General features: G+C 43.8%; 1 protein-coding gene across 5 annotated transcripts; it reads right to left on the bottom strand.

Annotated features, from left to right (window-relative positions):
* Positions 1–1,337: 1,337 nt before the first annotated feature.
* On the bottom strand, positions 1,338–14,180 carry CNR2 (cannabinoid receptor 2). Of its 5 annotated transcripts, none has more exons than XM_081921601.1 (3): positions 13,610–14,180; positions 7,584–7,663; positions 1,338–3,273 (listed from the first exon to the last, which is right to left on the bottom strand). In XM_081921601.1, the coding sequence occupies exon 3, from the start codon at positions 3,199–3,201 to the stop codon at positions 2,161–2,163; it is 1,041 nt and encodes a 346-aa protein (XP_081777727.1). In that variant the 5' UTR covers positions 3,202–3,273; positions 7,584–7,663; positions 13,610–14,180; the 3' UTR covers positions 1,338–2,160. The 5 variants fall into 5 exon arrangements, with proteins under 5 accessions (XP_081777727.1, XP_081777725.1, XP_081777726.1 ...); XM_081921599.1 differs by lacking the exon at positions 13,610–14,180 and adding an exon at positions 11,708–13,148 and having other exon boundaries at positions 7,584–8,237; XM_081921600.1 differs by lacking the exon at positions 13,610–14,180 and adding an exon at positions 11,080–13,148 and having other exon boundaries at positions 7,584–7,860.
* Positions 14,181–19,837: the final 5,657 nt, after the last annotated feature.

The following is a 19,837-nucleotide window of genomic DNA, read 5'->3' on the forward strand; positions in this document are numbered from 1 at the left end:
AGGTCCGTTCTTAACCTGAAACTGTTCTTAACCTGAAGCACCACTTTAGCTAATGGGGCCTCCTGCTGCTGCTGTGCCGCCGCCGCGCAATTTCTCCTGAAGCAAAGTTCTTAACCCGAGGCGCTATTTCTGGGTTAGTGGAGTCTGTAACCTGAAGCGTCTGTAACTCGAGGTACCACTATAGTAGGATGATCACTAAGAAGGCAGGTCATATCTGCCAGCCGAACTGGTTGTATTGGTTGGTCTCTTCTGCAGCTTATCTTAAAGAAAAGTCAGACTGGTAGAGCTGGAGGCAACCTGGATCCAAATGGTTTGACAGCAGGCTCTTCTTCCTTCTCACACAGTTAGCATGAAGCCTGGTTTTTTTGGGGGGGGCGACTGATTTACTGCTTAACTTTGCTTACCCCTGGGCTGACGCTCCACATGACTGGTTCAGCCATGACTGCTTCCTCCTTCAGCCATGACAAGTGTGACATTACTATGAATTCTTGGTTCTGGCAAGTGTCATAGGGCAGTGTGTAAATGCTACTCGTGTTTATTTTAATATAACTACATTCATAACCAACCTTTTCTCCAAGGAGCTGTTGTATATGGTTCTCCCCTCCCCCATTTTATCCTCACAAGAACCCTGTGAGGTAGGTTAGCCTTCATAGCTGAGTGAGGATTTGAACTCTGGTCTCCCAGGTCCCAGTTCATCCCTCGATAACCACTGAAGGGTGCAACCTTCACAGGTAATCAGCTTTAACTTGCCTGGCATCTTGTATAAGACACATGGAGACACATGGAGCTGAATGAGAGGATAGAGATTGCAGGGGTCAAAATGGGCTGCACTACTGCAGGTTGGTCACATTGTTGTGTCTTTCTGGATATCAAATATTCACAACCAGCCCATGTACACATGATTGCCAATTGAACAGGGGGGACAAACCTGACTGTTCATTTATTTTGCTTTTGGACTTGTTTTCAGAAAGGTTCTTTAAAAAGGTTTTTTAAAAAACTTTTAAAAACTAAAGCAGTTTTTTTAAAGCTGTATGTCCAAAGCAGCAGCTTTCTTTTCTCCGTCACCTTAAGTCTCACCATAAGCCATGCGGCACCAACATGATGCTCCAGGGAGCAAAGGTGCCCATTAGGTCTTCCCCTGACACCCATTAAGCCTCAACACTATACACACACTCCCTGCCCACCTTGGCCATTTGTTGATGAGAAGCGTTATCTCTTTCTATCCTTCATCTGGAAATCTGGAAGCAGGAGTTAATATGTGTTCTTTTAAGTATAGGAATCAAGAAGTAAGATGGTTTAGATTCTGTACTAAAAATAACAGAAAAGTCTACAGCCAGCAGAACATAATTTTCTTTTATTTTGCACATTGTAGTTCATTCCAGCTGTTGCTTGTTGTAGATGAAGAGGGACAGGAAAGTATTCAAGGTGAGGCTCTGCCCACAACCACTGGAAATTGCATGTAGACCTCTCTCTGGATTCAGACATGCCTGCACAAATTTATCACATACTGCCAAGCATAATTTTTTTCAATCATAAGGACTAGATACCTTTTATTAATTAAATAAATCTACACAAAATGAAAGCGGAGATTCTTAGGAAGCTAATTTTTGCACACAGCATTTCTTTATTTGTGTATTAGCCTCCCAAACTCTCTTCAGCTAAGGTCAGCTCCCAAAGTGTTACATTCTGCCTTTTTTCTGCTCTGCCATATAAATATGACATCTGAGTAGCCCTGATTGTGTCCAGTCCTGGCCCACAATAATTGGAGTTTGTGTTTGCAGAGTGTAGAGAGGTGCTCCCACTTTACTTTTTATTAAATAACAAATAAACTCTCCAGATGCCACCCTGTTGTTGCAAATGGTCAGACTTGATAGTCTGTTCCAGAGGTGGACCACTTTAATGGCCCTGGTTTCATACTGTCCTTGACATCCATTGCTGGTGATTTGATGGTTTGTATGGAGTTGTTCCTGGGATCTATAAACTGGGAAATCATTGCAACCGAAAAATTGCTACCATATTCAAAGGGCAAGTTGAACTCATGTAGAAAATAAGCTCTAGAGTCCCTTCAAACAAAGTATAAAACATCAGTTTCTATGTATAAGTTTTGACGCCATTTGGAGCGCAGACCTTCATCAGTTCTGCCCCTGTTCCAGCGACAAATTAATCGCAAATTGTTTCGATTGGGCAGGACTTCTGAGTGCTCTCCACTTCTGGGTTGCTCTCAGATACACCCAGCAGTCTTCCAAAACAGGAGCAGACTCTCTTCAGGGAGGAGCACAACTCCCTACTCCTTAGGGCATAGATAGCGGGGTTCACCATAGAGTTCACCAGACAGAGAGTGCTGCAGAAGGCAAACGCTTGCTTCACGGAGTCGTCTAGTTCAGCAAAGATGCTGTAAGTCATGAGAGCCAAGGCTGGTGACCAGCACATCACAAGAACCACCAGGACAATCACTAAGGTCTTGGCAAGCATGACATCTAGTCTTACTTTTGTGTTCTGCTGGCCTGTTTGAATGTGGTACTTTTCCATGTACACCACATGCTTGCGGGCCTTCCAAAGAACATTCATGTAGGCATAGACAATAAATGCCAGAAGGATGGCCACCAAGACAATCCAGCTTGAGAGATATTTGTTGTCGACGAAAGGAAAGAGCTCGGAGCAGGGGGAGCTGAGGTGGCAGCAGTTCCATCCCAGCAACGGCAGGAAAGCAATTAGCATGATGATGACCCACAGCATCACCAGGGCCACCACAGCTCTTCTGCTCGTGACAAGGACTTTGTACTCTGTCGGCCTGAGGATACAGATGTACCGGTCAAAGGCCATCAGCAGCAGGCTGCCGAGGGAGGCTGTGAAAGACGTGTTGACCCCTCCAAGTTTTAGCAAGAAGATGTCCTTTGATGAATCAATCTTATTGAAAACATGGAAGTTGACAAAGCTACAGACAAATATCATGCTGGCTAGCGTGTCTGCCAAGGCCAGGCTGCTAATGAAGAGGTAGGAAGGCTTGTTCCGGATCTTGGGGGAAGAAAATATGAGGTATAGCACCAAACAGTTCTCCAAGATACAAAGGCTCCCAACACTGTAACAGAGCACGGCAATGACAGTCTGAGCTGAATTGTCAAGTACCATGTAGCATTCCATGGGCGTTGCACTGGAGCTGCATTGAGAGGTGCCGGCCGTGGTGTTCTTGCACTTCTCCATGCTGGTGAACTCAAGAGTGAGCAAGCTTTCTTCAGAAAGGCGTTGTCTTCTTTTGCAGTATTTATGGTGCAACTGCAAGAGAGTTGGAAATGAGAGAACTTAAATATATAATAGTGTACAAATGTCATCAATGTGTTCTGGTCAACTCCAGCCTGGATTTACTAAGTTCTATCTGCAACACGTCCCTTTTAGCCGCATAGTTTCCTTGATTGATTGATTGATTGATTGATTGATTCCTTCCTCATTTTACTATATACAGTGGTACCTCAGGTTACAGACTCCGCTAACCCAGAAATAGTACCTCAGGTTAAGAACTTTGCTTCAGGATGAGAACAGAAATCACGTGGTGGCGGCGGGGCGGCAGTGGGAGGCCCCATTAGCTAAAGTGGTGTCTCAGGGAAAGAACAGTTTCAGGTTAAGAACGGACCTCCAGAACGAATTAAGTTCTTAACCAGAGGTACCACTGTACTGTACTGCATTTCATTTCATTTTCTTCATTTTTTAAAATGCAAAACTGCATTTTTAAGAATTGCCCAAAATTACTCAATCATATTCTTGTCTTCTATTACAGCAAAAAAGGAGAAATGTATCTCAAAGGTGCTGGAGAGGATGACTATTTTATTATTCAATTAGTCCAGCATGTTTTGGCTCAAAGGCTTCTTTGTTTCCTTTCAAGTTGGCATCTGGCTGTCTTGGGAGACAATGGAGGAGTGCGCCTTTGAGGGTGAAGTCAAACTGTTGGAGAGTTATAGTGTCTGCTGAAACTGATACAGGAGAGACATGTTTTGTTGCAACTGGGGCAGATGAAGGCGTTCGGTTCTGCTGCTGCAGATGCACCATGGCATTTCTTCTCTTTGCACTCCTCCCAGTGGTCATTTCTCCTCTGGTCACTACTGTGGTCTGTCTCCAGGCACTGTGGTCATCTGCAAGGGATTCCCACATGGCGGGGCTGATGCTGCCAGCCTTTATGTTTTACAAACTGCTCAAAAGTCATCCTGGGGCACTTTTGTCCGGCAAGATCTTTGAAATGGAGAATTTTAAGCAGTTTGTAAAGAATCTAGGAACACTTTCAAAAGGTACCTGAGCCAAAATGCAAAGAGCTAATTAAATGATAAAATAATAATCCTATCCAGCACCTTTGCAGTACATTTCTCCCTTTTCTTTACATCATTGGATGCTTCCTGGGTTTTGTATGTTAATGATTTTTTTTGAACAATTATGTAACTAGTTTTTAATGGGTTTGTTGTATTTTAAATAAACATTCTACACCATGTGTAGGCAAACTAAGGCCTGGGGACCAGATCCAGCCTAATCACCTTCTAAATCTAAAACTTTTACACAAGTAGAATGTGTTCTTTTATTTAAAATGCATCTCTGGGTTATTTGTGGGGCATGCCTGGTGTTTTTACATGAGTAGAATGTGTGCTTTTGTTATTTGTGGGGCATAGGAATTCGTTCATTCCCCCCAATATAGTCCGGCCCCCCACAAGATCTGAGGGACAGTGGACTGGCCTCCTGCTGAAAAAGTTTGCTGACCCCTGCTACACCATCATGTAAATTGCTTAGAGGTCTTTTGCTCTAGTAAGTGGTATATACATTTTGTTAAAAGAAAAAGGCAGAATGAATGTTCAGTAACAAGGTTGTCTGGAAGTGTCCCGCTCCTCCACAGTGGAGTAACAGCACAGGTGTAGCACTGTAGCCTTTTAAGAAGATGCAAGAAGCAAAGCCTCTTCATCTTTTCATGCACTATACTGGTGCATTTCATTTATATGTTTTCTTTTCCTGTACATGCATGGTTATGCAAAACTGCAAGTTATTTATTGAGGCTGAGTGCATGCACATGGCATTATGTAGTGAACTGTTTGCACATTTAAAGCGACATGCTCTGTGCTCCTGTGTATAAAGCAGCTAATGGGAAAACCAAAACAATGATATAATAGAAGCAGAAGTGCTAAAAGGCGTTTTCTTTCTGAAGAGGAAGTTGTTTCCATCATGTTTCCTGTTTTCACAAGCATACTTCTTTAACTAGAATACCCTTAGAAACCCTTTTGGGGGGAAATCTAGCAAAGAGAAATTAGGCAGCCTTTGATGCTACTAATAGCGCTAAATTAAACGAGCTTTGACGCCTTATTCCAAGCCCTGGGTTAGGGTCCGCAAGTACATGACATTCCCTATAACCTCTTGCCTCCAGAGCTTTTTTGCAGCACCACATCTGCTTTCGCTAGCTCCTGTTTTCTAATGTTTGCTTCTGCCAAGCACACAGCATTCTGGATAGATTCTGGTCTGTGCTTTGGATTTTTGTAAACCTGGGCTACCTGACATAACTCCTTGAAACATCTAGTCATGACAGCTAAAGGAAACCTCCACACTCAAAGGCAACATAGCTAGGGAAGGAAGGCTCTGTCTATTTTTGTTTCCGCAGCTTCTCGTTTTTGCAATCTTATATTCAGTTCTCCACATTCTTGTAGCAATATGTGATTTTTAAAAAAAGTCTTAAAGAAAAATATTCAGCATTTTAGTGTAAATCTCTCCTAATAACACCTTTTTCCATGTAGTTGTGACAAATTTACACCCTTTTGGTGAGCAATTTTTCCTAATATAATGTATTCTGGTAAGTTATTTTCACTAACACATTCATTTATATGCACACTTTCCCTTAACATACTCACTTTTTAAAACATTGGTTGGAGAAGTGCATTGCAAAATTCAGGTAAGTGTGAATTTCAAATGATGGCTGTATTTTGGTTCTCATATTGTTTTGGAAAGTGTGAATTTGATAGATTCAGCTTCAAATGTGAACTGAATTGAATTCCTCTTCCATCCCTAAGTACGGGTACAGTTCCTGGCTCTTAGAGGCAAACAACAGGATATGGCTATCCCCTGCTTCCGAGATTCTCGGGAGTCTCTTGCTAGCTACTTTTAAAGAGAAAACATTGAGACCAAAGCTCCATCTTAGCACATTAACATCCATTCACCTTCTTTCTAATTAGGAGAGAGGACCTTGCATAGGATAGAATCACACTTTGCAAAAAACTGTGTGGCTGCAGCTGAAACCCCATGTTCTGACATTGTGTTGTTCATTGTCCTTCCTCCAACAATTTGAAGTGAAATGCAAAAGTGATAGAAGAAAGGGGAGTAAGGCTGCATTCACAATATACATTTAAAGCACATTTAAAGGACATCCCCACCACCACAAAGAACTCTGGACGCTGTAATTCACCCCTCATATAGTTACAATTCCCAGCAGCCCTTAATATAACAAGCTACAAGGCCCAGAATTCTTTGAGGGAATTAATGTACTTCAAATGTGCTTTAAAGGTGCCATGTGTACACAGCCTTTTATATTACAGAAGATAAGAATTTGATAAAGGCCAGCCATTTTCAGCATTTCTGCTAATGAGCTGTTCCACTCTTTACAATCCCACCCAATGAGAGATAACATTATTGAGCATTTAAAAACAGTGGGCTGCTTCAGGAATAACGCCCAGCTATGTTTTAGTATTAAATAAACAAGCCTGCCTGAGCCTCAAAACATGTATGCTCCTTACCTCACAATCTCTCCTCCTGCATGCTCAGTAGATCAGAAGCATTTTAAACTAACCAGAGTTCCCTATTATGTCCAAACTCTGGATTGTGTGCACTCTGGTTAGTGAACAAACCAGGATCACAAACCATGGTTTGCTCCTGCTTTGTTTGAGCTATCTGTAGTTTGAACCAGGGATGGAGAATCTGTGGCTTTCCAAATGTTGTTGGATTCAAACTTCCATCAGCCCCAGCCAACATTGCCAATAGTCAGGGATGACAGGAGATGTACCGGTAGTTAAGGAAAGCAACATCTGGCGGGTCAATTTAGCCACTCCTGATTTAAGGTAATCCCTATTCCATGGATTCTGACAGAGAACTGTCATTAATTTAAAATCGAAAGCAGGATTTTTTGTTCTCTTACTCCAGTACATTCTCAGTGTTCTCCCTTGGAGCACACCTGAAGCTTGAGCAGGCTTGTTCATATAAAGCTAAACCACAACTTAGTGTAACATTCAAAAAAGGCCTTAAAGACTTATTGAGATCCCTGAAATTTTATCTCAATTTCATCTCACTCTCCTGCAATGAATTACTGCACATTTATTGACTAGAGAACTTGGATTATTTAGAAAGGCTCTCAAAAGCAGTGCACTGTACTCTGCAGCTTCCCAGATAAATGTGCAATTATCAAATGCAATTTTCTTCGTAAGGTTTTAATGTTGGTTTTACAGTATTCAATCACTTTTCATGTAAAAAAAAAATCATCAAAAGAGCCTTTTACTCCTTGCTTCCAACTACAAATTTCAAATGCAGGATTGTCATAATCACCGCTGTAAACTGAAATTTTGGGAAGGACCTACCTGGCTGACTTCTTGCGATTTCCTCACCTGATCTGAAAGAGTTGCACAAAATCAGCCCGAATGTTCATCTCCGCGAGAGTCTGTGGGAAGAACAGATGTCTGGAGAGCTAAAACCACAAAGTAACAGCCTTTGCAAGAGAAGAACCACAGAAACCTGCAAAAGCTGAATCATGGCATGTCGGAGAGTAGAGGGATGTGGTGGAAAAAAGAAGACCATGTGAGATTCAGCGCTGGCTTGATCTGCGCTGGGACTTTCCAGGAGTCTGTGCCTGGCTTTCTCTGCGACCTTTGAAATGGAAGGAAAGCAGGCAGGCATCAGCTCTGACAGGAGAGCAGGTGGCAGGAGCGGAACAGCTCTCCAAAGGCTGCCACCGCAAAGGGCTTGTGGGGCAGAGATCTCTGTGTTAACAGTTGCCACCACCAGAAAATGTAAGCAATGTTGTAAAAAGAGCTCAAAGTTGTATGCAAAGAGCACTATTGTTTGTGACACTCACATAATTTCATTTGACCCACTGTTGTCTCTCTTCTCAAGGTGGTTTTGGAGCCTGCATCAGCTCCAGAATTTGGGGAGCCCTTGGGCAAGATGGTCTCAGAGAACCCTCCTCCTGGGTTGTCCCCCTTGCTACCCTCTTCCTCTGGACCCAGTACGCACCACTGTCTAGACAGAAAACGCAAGGGAAATGGAGGCTGTTACTCTTTCTCCCTGATCTTCTTGCACACTTTAGAAAGGACAGGTGACTGAAGAGGAGGAGGAGCAGGGTCGGGGGGGGGCAGCTGGAGTGTTGGGGCATCACCAGGCACCCTGCAAAAACCTGTTGTTCCCTAATGAGGAGCAGGACAGAAAAGCAAACAAACAGATAGGAACATTAGAGGCAACAACAGTGATTCTGCCAGTAAGGGACATTTGAGCATTTTTCTTATAAATGCCAATCTCGTGAAGATAGCTGTCTGGAAATTTGGGCTATGTTCACAGTCCTATTTACTGTGCACTTAGTGACTTTCCAGTGATTGGTCTTTAATCCATGTTCAGACAAAGTTATTTGGGTATGTTCATATGACTGCTTACTCTGCATCCACTGCACTCCCACTGCTAATTTCTGAAGCCGCATTGACACAACATTAGCCACAATCCATATTGATCCTGCAGTTTTACAAATACTACCATCACCAGCAAAGCTTCCTGGCTGACAGGAATGCATCAAACTGCAGTATTTGTCAAACTACAGGATCAATATACATTTCCAACCTCTGCTTAAAACCTCCAATGAAACAGAGTACTATACACCACTTTCCCGCTGCACCGTGTCAAGGAGAAACTTATCGCTCCCTTGCCTCCAGGGGTGGCTGGTGCCCATTGGGAACTGTGCAGCAGAAGGCAAGAAGACCAATAGCAGATGGAGTCAGTGCCAATGAGAGGAGCCAATTATTTCTAATTTGCCCCCATCCTCTCCTCTGCTGAGATCTACAAAGGCAACACTTGGGCTATGTGCACACCATACATTTAAAGCACAACCCCCCAAAAAGGAATCTTGGGAGCTGTAGTTCCCCCCCCCCCAGAGCTACAATTCCCCAAACTGTCAACAAACTACAGTTGCCAGGAAGCTTTCTTTTGGGGGTGATATAAATGTATGGTGTATACCCAGCCTGAGAGGAGGAGGAAGCTGGTAGGCAATGCTGTCCCCTGGACTGGATGTAAGAAGATGGGCAGGTACAGGTGAGATGAGATGGGCATTCTCTCTATGGTTTGGGATGTGAGATGCACACCTGAGGATGCTGTCATTAAGCAATGCACTCACAGATACGAATTGGCTGTTTCCCACATATCTTTTAATGTTTAACAGACTATTGTATTTTAATATTTTGTTGGAAGCTGCCCAGAGTGGCTGGGGAAACCAGCCAGATGGGTGGGGTATGAATAATAAATTATTATTATTATTATTATTATTATTAATTGGGCCACGCACCATTTTCCTTAAGTCAAATCTTAGAAGGTGAGATTGGTGGCATGCTTGTGGTAGGTCTGTGCCACTTGGGGGAAAAATCTAGAGGCTGACAGGGGCCCTCTGGTGATGAGGCAGAAGCACACCTAAAACCCTGTCAATGTTTTTCACTGGGGAAAAACAGGAACAGAGGGATCCAGGAACTGGAGCGTCGTGGGAAAAGAACAAGACTGGTTATAAAAATGACAGGTTTACGGCCTCAGCTGTATTAAGAAGAAGGATTGCTTCTTAGCTGAAGAGAACATGGCTCTTATCTCGTGCCTTTTTGGAGTGTAGAAGAGAGGAAAAGTCAGCAAGTGCAGCTGTGTTTGCACACAGAGCAGAAAGAGATAACAGCAACATATTGCAAGAGAATCTGGAAAGATTTGCAGCAGTGTACTGTGGTACCTCGGGTTACAAACACCTCGGGTTATAGACTCCGCTAACCCAGAATTAGTATCTTGGGTTAAGAACTTTACCTCAGGATGAGAACAGAAATCACGTTGTGGCGGCACAGCAGCAGCAGGAGGCCCCATTAGTTAAAGTGGTACCTCAGGTTAAGAATAGTTTCAGGTTAAGAATGGACCTCCGGAACGAATTAAGTTCGTAACCAGAGGTACCACTGTATTGCGAGAGAATTCAGTGCTCCTTTTTTCCTTCTGTGCCTGCATACCAAACAGTACCTGCTGGAGGAAACAAACCTCCTGAATCCTTTGAAGGCTCAAAAAAGTACTGAAAGCAGGATTGTGTATAACTGCCCCAACACCATCATGAGCACAAATCATTATGAATGCACAATAAATGGGACGTCTGGAGGGGCCCTCAGATGGCTAAGAGTGGTGTAGCTGAAGCAGTGGAGGTCACTAACAGAAGCTGATCAGGAAGGAATTTTTGTTGTTTTGACTATGGCAGACCAACACGGCTACCTATCTGTAAACAGAAGCTGATCAGGATACAAGAGCAGAGAGAAAACTACTGTGGGGGCTACAGAGGAAATTTCACATCTCTTGTTAAGCGTAAGTTGGCTGAGATCTTGAAAAGCACCTTTCCAAGTTACTTTATCAATTTTGCATAGCTTTTGTGGAAACTTTTTCAAACCTAGCAATTGTAACATGTGGATGCTCCCCTGCTTTGGGCTTGGGATAAAGAGCTCAGTGCACTCTTTTCATACCCTCTGATTTCAGATTTAAAGACAGTTGATAAAAGTTTCAATAATATTATTATTTTCCACATTTTCTGGGGGCCCCTTCACCCAAATAGTTTCCCTTCTATTTTTGTCCTCGTTGTCAGCTAACATGCACCAGATTTCTTGTTGTTCCAAGGCAAGTGATTTTAGGACTGCTTTATTTTTTAAACTTGTTTCCTTAGCCTCCGGAGCGACTGAAGTTGCCCCCGCCCCCCGTTGAGCTGTGAGTTCTCTGAGCTGATTTCTAAGGGGCAACAATGGTTTCATCCCAGTCTTTCATTATATCTGATCTAAGTTTTAAAGGAATCTCCATCGTGAAATCAGCATCTACTACTTTGCCACCTTTTCTCGACTTTTGCGCTGTGTTTGAACAAATCTCAGAGTTGGAAGGACCAGTGCTTTCCCAACTGCCATAAATGGCAAGTGCTGAGGGTGAGGGCTGTAACTGCCATTGCAGACTGTTGCTGTGAAGCCAACTGAATTGAGACAGGGGTCTGTGCTCTACAAGTTGCCTTCTCTGCTCCCCTTTCCCTTGATCTCTTCAAAAACCTTCCCATTTAGAGGGCAGCCCTCTTCTTTATGTTACAACTGCGTTAAAAGTGGCTTAAGCCATTTGCTTTCTCCTGTAACAAGCAATCTCTGAAGAGATCTAGAAGTCTTCACTTATCCCATTCTAACCACAGTAAATCTCTTTACAAAATAAATCAGCCCCACCCGTTTTTGTTCTAATTATGAGCACTGTAACATGTCCAGACAGGATTTGCTATTTTGCTAAGCGTTTTTTAAGATTTTGAGTTATCTAATGTAAACATCTGTGAGCCCTGGGGTTGGGGAGAGAAAAGCTATTCCGCCATCTTGTGGTGATGACGTCATCCGCCTAAGCATCCTCTTGCAAAACTGCCTGCCTGTGCTTAAGGTTTTCTTGGGGGTTTGCAAAATCTGTTGGGCAGTCTAGGCACCTGTCAGCCAGAAAGCCTTGCTGGTGATGGTGGCCATTACTTGAGTCTCCTTAAAAACAAAGCAAAACAAAACATCTCATAAGTCTTGGTCCTGTCCACCCCCCCCCACTCTAGAATGGCAGAGCCTCAGGATGCAGTTGATATTGGGCCAGGCGGATCAGTGGTCTGACAGAACAAGGCAGCTCCCCTGCATTTCCCCAACTGCCACTCTTTTGCCTTTACTCTCAGTTCAGGAATTGAGAGTGATCCATCTCCTCAGTAATGCAGCAAATTCACCTCAGCCAGGCAGCAGAAGGGTGGCAGGGGGGCGCTGATGGTATAAATGACTATCAGACTTTGAAAAAGTGCTATCATTGGATCAAGTTCAATGTGTAAATAATTGCTACTATTTTGACTTTTATTGTGTTATCTTCCTTAGTGGGTTGTGGAAAACACTATTATGAATAATGCTTTTTATAGGGTAGGATAGTATGCACTGAGATGAGTTTATGGAACCAAGGGATCAGTAGCCTGGTAAAGTTTGGGAACTACTGACCTAGGGGGTTAAAACTTGCTGGGTCAGCCAGGCCAGCCATTCCAGGTCCTGAGCAGGCCTTGTCCAGTAAGGAAGGCAGAGAGCTTAAAAGCTCTTTCCACAAACTGGGAAAACCCAGCACAAAATAACTTTTAAATTCTCTGCCTTCTTTACCGGGCAAGGCACTCAGCATGTGTGCTCAGTGATGCTCTTATGAGATCTTGCAGGGCTGTCTGAGTTCTCGAGAGATCTCACATAAGCACCCCCAGGCAGGCAAGGAAGGGTGATGCTCACACGGGCACAGTTTGAGTATATGCATTCTTAGATATACGTGCCATCCTTGGAACATAACCACCACGCAATATAAGCTGCTGAAGAAGACCTCTGAGGTGTACTCAGTTAAACCTCTGTGCAAGTTCCTCCAGTGGATGTACCCTGGCAGAGAGTCTCAGGTGAAGCACTTCCACAAGCTGCTCAAGAAGCTGCTCAAGAGTGATTTTGGATGCTTGCTGGACAAGCACAAGACCTTCCTGTGATACTATGATCAGCTGTATTCAACAAAGCCAAGATTTCCATTTTCTGAAAACCAGATCTGCATGACCTTTATCTGGAAAGATGCTTTTGACGAGAGGTCTCTCTTCGTAGGATCTGTCCAACTTGCTTTAGCAAGTCTAGGCTGTGGGAAGACTCGTGTGTTGGTCAGTCATGGAGCGTTGGCTAGCATCATTAATAAAGTATCTTCAAAGAAGCCCTGCTTGTTATAACTAAGGGAAACTTGCCACAAGCACACTAAAACTGTAGTTCCAGTTCATGTTTATTATAATTTATATATCCCACTCTACCATGTGGGCTTTCGGCCTGGTTTCAAACTCTCCAACATTCCTCAGATGAAAATAGGAACATTTCTCACTCCTCCACAACCGACCCTCATCGATCAATGGGGCTCACTCCCAGGTAAGTGCATATAGAATTGCAACTGCAGATTCTTTTTTAAGAAAGTAAATACAGTCTGTCTGCCTACAGTTCCCTACCATCATCATGATCATCACACTCACATGTTAAACACTGCTCAGCTAATTGTTGATCATCTCTCTATGCAGCACTTATTTTAAGTGTAAGCCAAATAATTCAAAGAAACGGGCAAATGATTTATGCAATGCTGTTGATGCACATGGCACTTTCCAAAAAGAAAAGGCCATGCCCCAAGGAGATTCCAATCTACATTTCAGATAGGGAAGGCAGCAGAAGGAATGGAGGGAGGGAGGGAGAACCAAAGCAGTCAATGAGGCAACAGGGACACATCTCTACAAATGCGGTACATGTACTTAGGCTACTATAAACGAATAAACATAAATTAGAGTCAGTAAACACTTTCATCTTACAAGTACCTTTTCTCCCAAGAAAGCTGGACCCTTTGGATAGCAGATCAAAGCTCCAGGTGGCTTTATAGATGGGATGCCCTGGTCTGGATGCTTTCTGAGGTCCTCTCCATTCCACCGCCTGGGTTCCTTATGTTGCCCTCCTTCAGCAACTGGGCACTGCACACCCCATGCCTCTTGTGCTCATTGGCTCTGCCAGGGCATCCATTCCTGACTGGGTGGTAACTGGCCGAGGTTCACCCTCCTCTCCTAAGTAGAAATGCTCTGTTGTGCATCTCTTCTTGGAAGAAGCATGGGGGAAGACACCCTCCTTTCTGTTTAATCAGCACTCTAGTCAACCTCAGTTGTAGATCACCTTCCAGAGTTAGATTTTCCTCCGAGCTACAAGAAGTGTTTTAAGTTGCAAGCCAGAGCAGGGAAGTATTTATTACTTCTCCATCTCTTGACTTCTGCAGGAGTCTGTCAGCCAAAGAATGCGCTCAGTCTCCTGTGGCTTTGCTATGCATCACCTTTGCTAAGAGCTCAGTGGTGTGCTTAAACTCTTGTGGTGTTTCTCTGTAGGTAGGAAGGCAGGCAGGGAGATTGTGGCGTTTGGAAGACTTCATAAGCCCCTGATCAGCATTATCTAACCATTGTATAGAGCCTGATTAAACTACCCATTCCCATTCTCATTTCTAGTTCCCACCTGTCTGCGGCAATACACACACACACACACACACACACACAGTGGTACCTCAGGTTACATACGCTTCAGGTTACGTACGCTTCAGGTCACAGACTCTGCTAACCCAGAAATAGTACCTCAGATTAAGAACTTTGCTTCAGGATAAGAACAGAAATTGTGCTCCAGCGGTGCGGCAGCAGCAGCAGGCCCCATTAGCTAAAGTGGTGCTTCAAGTTAAGAACAGTTTCACGTTACGTATGGACCTCCGGAACGAATTAAGTACTTAACCTGAGGTACCACTGTATATATAACCTTCTCACAAAAACATTGTAAGCATTCTAGAGCTTGTCCGCACCTAAGTTTAATGTGTATTCAAATTTGTTTAGGTTCCCATTTAAGCCTGTGTACACACATAGCCTATGAATGCACAGGGACCACCCCCGGAGTCTGCTTTTGTACATGGTGGCTTGCAATTATACACACCTTTGCACGATAACGTCATCTACTATCCGTGTTGTCTGTATACACGTGGGCGTGTTTATAAACTAGTGAGTGTGTAATGGTGTTCTCTATCCACCTTCCCTCAATTAGTGTTTTCATAGACACACACACACACACACGGCTAATTTAGTGTGTTGCTTCCTATTTCATCCATAGGCAAGTTAAACATGACGCTGGGTGTGGGGCACAGACCTGCAATGTCAGTAGGTCTGTCCCAGTGGGAGGGGGACCTGAGAAACCCCACTCTGTGTACACATGCACAAAAATGGAGTATATGTGCAGGAATCTGTGAGCTATGGAACAAGCCCAGTCTATTCTAGTTTTTAAAAGCACAAGATCCAATAGAATCATTACTATAAGCCATGATGCGTAAACGGAGCCTCCATGTTTTGAGGAAGTGTACTTAGGTCAGTGGTGTAGCGTAGGTTGCCAAAGCCTGGGGCCATGTGGAGGGGATGGGGTGGGAGGGAAACGTACTCCGTACGCATGAGCATTTAACTGTCTAATGGCGTCCGCGTCACCCAAGAGATCACAGCCACAGAGATAAGAAAAGAAGAGTCATTCCATTGTCTGAAGAGATCACTTCCTGGTTCACATGGAGAAGCCATTTTTAACAGAGCACAGCTGCAGAAGCGTGCAGCTGTATTGAGGCAGTACTGGGTGTTGAAATTCTACACCACTAACACTGTATGCTTAAAGCAGAACAGCAATGACTGGCTGCTGCTCAATCACCTACGGTTAAAAGGCAAGAGCAAAACAATACAAAATGCTACATCTGATTTGGCCCGTGCCAATTTTTCCCTTTGTACAGTATTTTAATTTTTTTTGCTTCTCTCATTCAGTTGCTTCTCTCTTATTTAAAACGTATTTAGCCCAACTCTTAACTGGTGTGCTGTACTGCCACCTGTTGGGGGGGATGTGCCATCACCAGACCATAGTTTACCTGGTATATTATACTGTACAGTGGTACCTTAGGTTACATATACTTCAGGTTACATACGCTTCAGGTTACAGACTCCACTAACCCAGAAATAGTGCTTCAGGTTAAGAACTTTGCTTCAGGATGAGAACAGAAATCGGGCTCAGGCGGCACGGCAGCAGCAGCAGGAGGCCCCATTAGCTAAAGTGGTGCTTCAGGATAAGAACAGTTTCAGGTTAAGTACGGACCTCAACCTGAAGCATCACTTTAGCTAATGGGGCCTCCTGCTGCTGCCGTACCGCCGGAGCACGATTTCTGTTCTCATCCTGAAGCAAAGTTCTTAACCCGAAGTAATATTTCTGGGTTAGCGGAGTCTGTAACCTGAAGCGTATGTAACCTGAAGTGCATGTGACCTGAAGCGTATGTGACCTGAAGCGTAAGTAACCCGAGGTACCACTGTAGTTGCCTATTATACAGTATCTTTAAAGCCCATGTTTCCTCCTTCAAAGAGTTCTGGGCATTGTAGTTCCTGAGAACTACACATGAAACTCTGTGAGGAGTAAACAGCAGTGTCCAGGGAGCGCAGTGGAATGTTCTTTAAAGGTGTAGTGTGTCTTCTGCCTATGAGGCAATACAGCCTATTGCTATGGCCCCAAGAAGAGTCTGAGCATATAAGCAGCTGTATTGATCCATTATTAAACACACACACAAAAGAAGCAGGACATAGCATGATACCTAATTTATTAGGTGGCATGACTTCAATCCTATGCTGTTTTCTGCAAGCAAGCTCCAAGGAAATCAGAGTTGCTTACTTCTGACTGCAGGTTCAACGTATACAGCACGTTAAGCTTTAACAAAAGATCTTTATGCAGTTGAAATTCTCTGTTTAGTTTTTAATTAGAAATTCAAGCAAGCTTGTAAAGGGGTATTGCCATTTAAACTGCTACCACAAAGCAGGAACCACATCAAAGAAAAAACATATATAGCCTCTGCTTGGTTATTGTCCTCATTCTCTGACTTGCTCTATGCTAATCTGTCACAAACAAACTCGAAAGCCTCCTTATCACCTCATTCACATGCCAGAGCAAAGACGGTCCATCAATTTCCCTAGCCCTCTAGCATTGCTCCTGTGCTCTGGAAAAAATAGAATAACCCTGTAGCTACACACTCCTACACTTCGCTTTGCTATGCTACTATTCTGCTTCCCAGCCACTGTTCAGACGTGGACTAGGAGACTTGGACCCAGAAAGGTCCACAACTGGAAATTATCTTTGGGTTCCTTGTGATTACTGATAGAACTGTTTGTAACCTAAGACAGCCAATGAGAGAGATAGACGGAGTCAGGTGTACAAGATGGAAGACAAGCCAGTGGAACACAATGCCAGGAGCTGCGGGGATCTGTGCACAGCTTGCCTCCTGTGGTGATCTGGTGAAGTGCAGGTAGCAACTTCTCAGCTCCTTTGGGTGTTGGGCAATTCCTCCCATCCAGGCAGACCATTGGATCACTCTGGAAAAGGAGGAGTATAAAGGGCTTCCAGTTCCCACCAAACCTTGTCTGAACTAGAAGGTCTTCCTGAACTCTACTGTATTCCTGTAGCCGTTTCACTTAAGTAAAGTATTATTTTGTGTCTGCACCCCAATCTTTTAGCAGCAAGAGACTCCGGGAGCAGGGTACTGTGCTTACCCTGGGTTTGGTTTCCAAATGATAAGTGGGTTTCAAATAATAATTTCTCCCTTTCCCCCAGGATGTGAGTTCTAGTAACACTCAGAGCATTTAATGGGCCTTATTCCCATAGAGATATATACTTACATTTGCAGCCTTTAGTGCCATTCCAAATGAGGAAAGAATTCTATGCCTTTACAAAGAGTAATTCAGTGAAGTCCATTCCTGCCATAAGGACAAATAAGCAGGCTAGGACAAAAATATATTTTTAAGCCTGGGATGCATATAAGAAAGAAAGAAAGAAAGAAAGAAAGGAAGGAAGGAAGGAAGGAAGGAAGGAAGGAAGGAAGGAAGGAAGGAAGGAAGGAAGGAAGGGAGAAATAACTAACGCATCAAGCCCTTGACGGAGAATTTAGGCTATAAAGCCAATGAAATATCTTTGGTGCTTGCAGCGAGTGCTGAGTCTCCTGGCTGCTTGTTCAGACTAATAACTCGGTAGCCATAGAATTAAGTAATGGAGGCCATTATCCTACACAGACCCAACAGTAGACAAAAATAAAAGCAGAGAGAAAGATAGTAGCTGACTAGGGAAGACAGGTTCCAGAAGATTTGTGCCAGTCTGCTTTGCAGCGGCGAGGGAGGTATGTGTGGAAAATACTTATAACACACTTATAGCCACTCTGGGCGGCTTCCAAGTTCCAACACATAAAACACATATAATTATTTTTAAAAAAAAAAAAAACCCCAAAAAACTTTACAGGTATTGTTTATTAAAAGAAACTGGAACACAGTTAAATTTGGCTTTTCATTCTGAAGTAAAACCTGCACTGCAAACTACTCTGCAGGGTAAAAGCACCCCTGATTTGACCTTAAGGTGTGGATCATGGTTTCAAATAAAAAGGTAGATGCCAAGGCAAAACAACAACAACAACAATTTATTTATTTATACCCTGCCCATCTGGCTGGGTTTCTCCAGCCACTCTGGGCGGCTTCCAATAGAATATTAAAATACATTAATCTATTAAACATTAAAAGCTTCCCTAAACAGGGCTGCCTTCAGATGTCTTCTAAAAGTCTGGTAGTTGTTTTTCTCTTTGACATCTGGTGGGAGGGCGTTCCACAGGGCGGGCGCCACTACCGAGAAGGCCCTCTGCCTGGTTCCCTGTAACTTGGCTTCTTGCAGCGAGGGAACCACAGAAGGCCCTCGGAGCTGGACCTCAGGCTGGATGATGGGGGTGGATACGCTCCTTCAGGTATACAGGACCAAGGCCGTTTAGGGCTTTAAAGGTCAGCACCAACACTTCAAATTGTGCTTGGAAACGTACTGTAGGGAGCTGCCTGATCCCAAAGTCGGACCATTGGTCCCTCTATCTCTGTATTGTCTACTGAGGTTCTCCTGGGTTTCAGGCAGGATTCTTTCTCAGCTCTACCTGGAGATTCTGGGGGTTGAATCTGGGACCTTCTGCGTGCAGATTGGATGCTCTGCCAATGAACCGTTTCCCTTCCTCTCCACCACCACCATGCGTGCAAACGCAGGCATTTCCAGTTAATGCTGATATTATTTCTTTCGATACAAATTAGAAGCACGTTAGCATGGAGACATCTGCAGGCATGTCCACAGCAGAGTAAATTGTGGATGCTCACTAGCCTGTCTCCCCATTAATACAGATAAAAGGACCAGGTAGAGCAAACTGGCTATAAGCTCCTCTCCTGCAGCTCATGTGTGTCCTGACAATGACATCATTGTTCCTGCTCTAAAAAGAGGCCCAGAATGGCACTGCCCCTCCACTACATCACTAGGAGCACTTAGAGGATGAATGTAATACTCCAACATTTTGTTGCAGGTGCTACTGGTAATAATATCATACAGAACTAGGCGACTGGTAATTCTAATTGTACAACAAAATCTGTCCCCTGAGGCAGGCTGCTGCACCCTGCCTTATGATAGGGCCGGCCTGCCCAGTTCTCCTCCACTATTCCTGTTCTGTGACAGTTTTATGATTCATCCAGTGCCTCTCTGGCTGTATTCCGCCCCTGAAACTAGATAGGGGCAGCAGCTGTCAGCTCTGAGTCACTAGGCTTGGGTAATATATTTAGCCACATTTCCTGCTGGGAATTTTGCCAAGCCAGTTACCTGAGATTGCAACGACTGCACTGGATATTTTCTGTGTGGAAAGCCTCCCATGAGAAAGATAGAATCACCTTATTCTCCCTGGGCTGGGCTTGTCCAAGACTGAACCCAGGGCCTGTTTCAAAATACCATACATGTCTCATTTTCTGTCTTTAGTTTGTTTATTTAATAGCATTTATCCACTGCTTCATAGTTCAAAAGTCTCCAAGTGATCTGTAGTCTATAAAAGCAAATAATGCATCATTAAAACATTAACATGAAAAAACAGCCTTAAAACCAATAAAACAGCAATATGAAAGGAAATAAAACAGATATCCAGAGGATTCAAACATGTAAAACAGAGTTCCATCTTATTGGGC

The sequence above is a fragment of the Podarcis melisellensis genome (assembly GCF_964234715.1).
Source record: "Podarcis melisellensis genome assembly, chromosome: 8".
Taxonomy (NCBI): Eukaryota; Metazoa; Chordata; class Lepidosauria; order Squamata; family Lacertidae; genus Podarcis; species Podarcis melisellensis.

Bases quoted from the DNA above. Each gene is read 5' to 3' on its own strand.
- CNR2 (XM_081921597.1), bottom strand. From the start codon at position 6,348: ATGCAGCCTTACTCCCCTTTCTTCTATCACTTTTGCATTTCACTTCAA. The intron at 3,274-6,201 runs GTCCTCTCTCCT...ACTCTCTTGCAG, and splicing joins GTGATTCTATCCTATGCAAG to TTGCACCATAAATACTGCAA.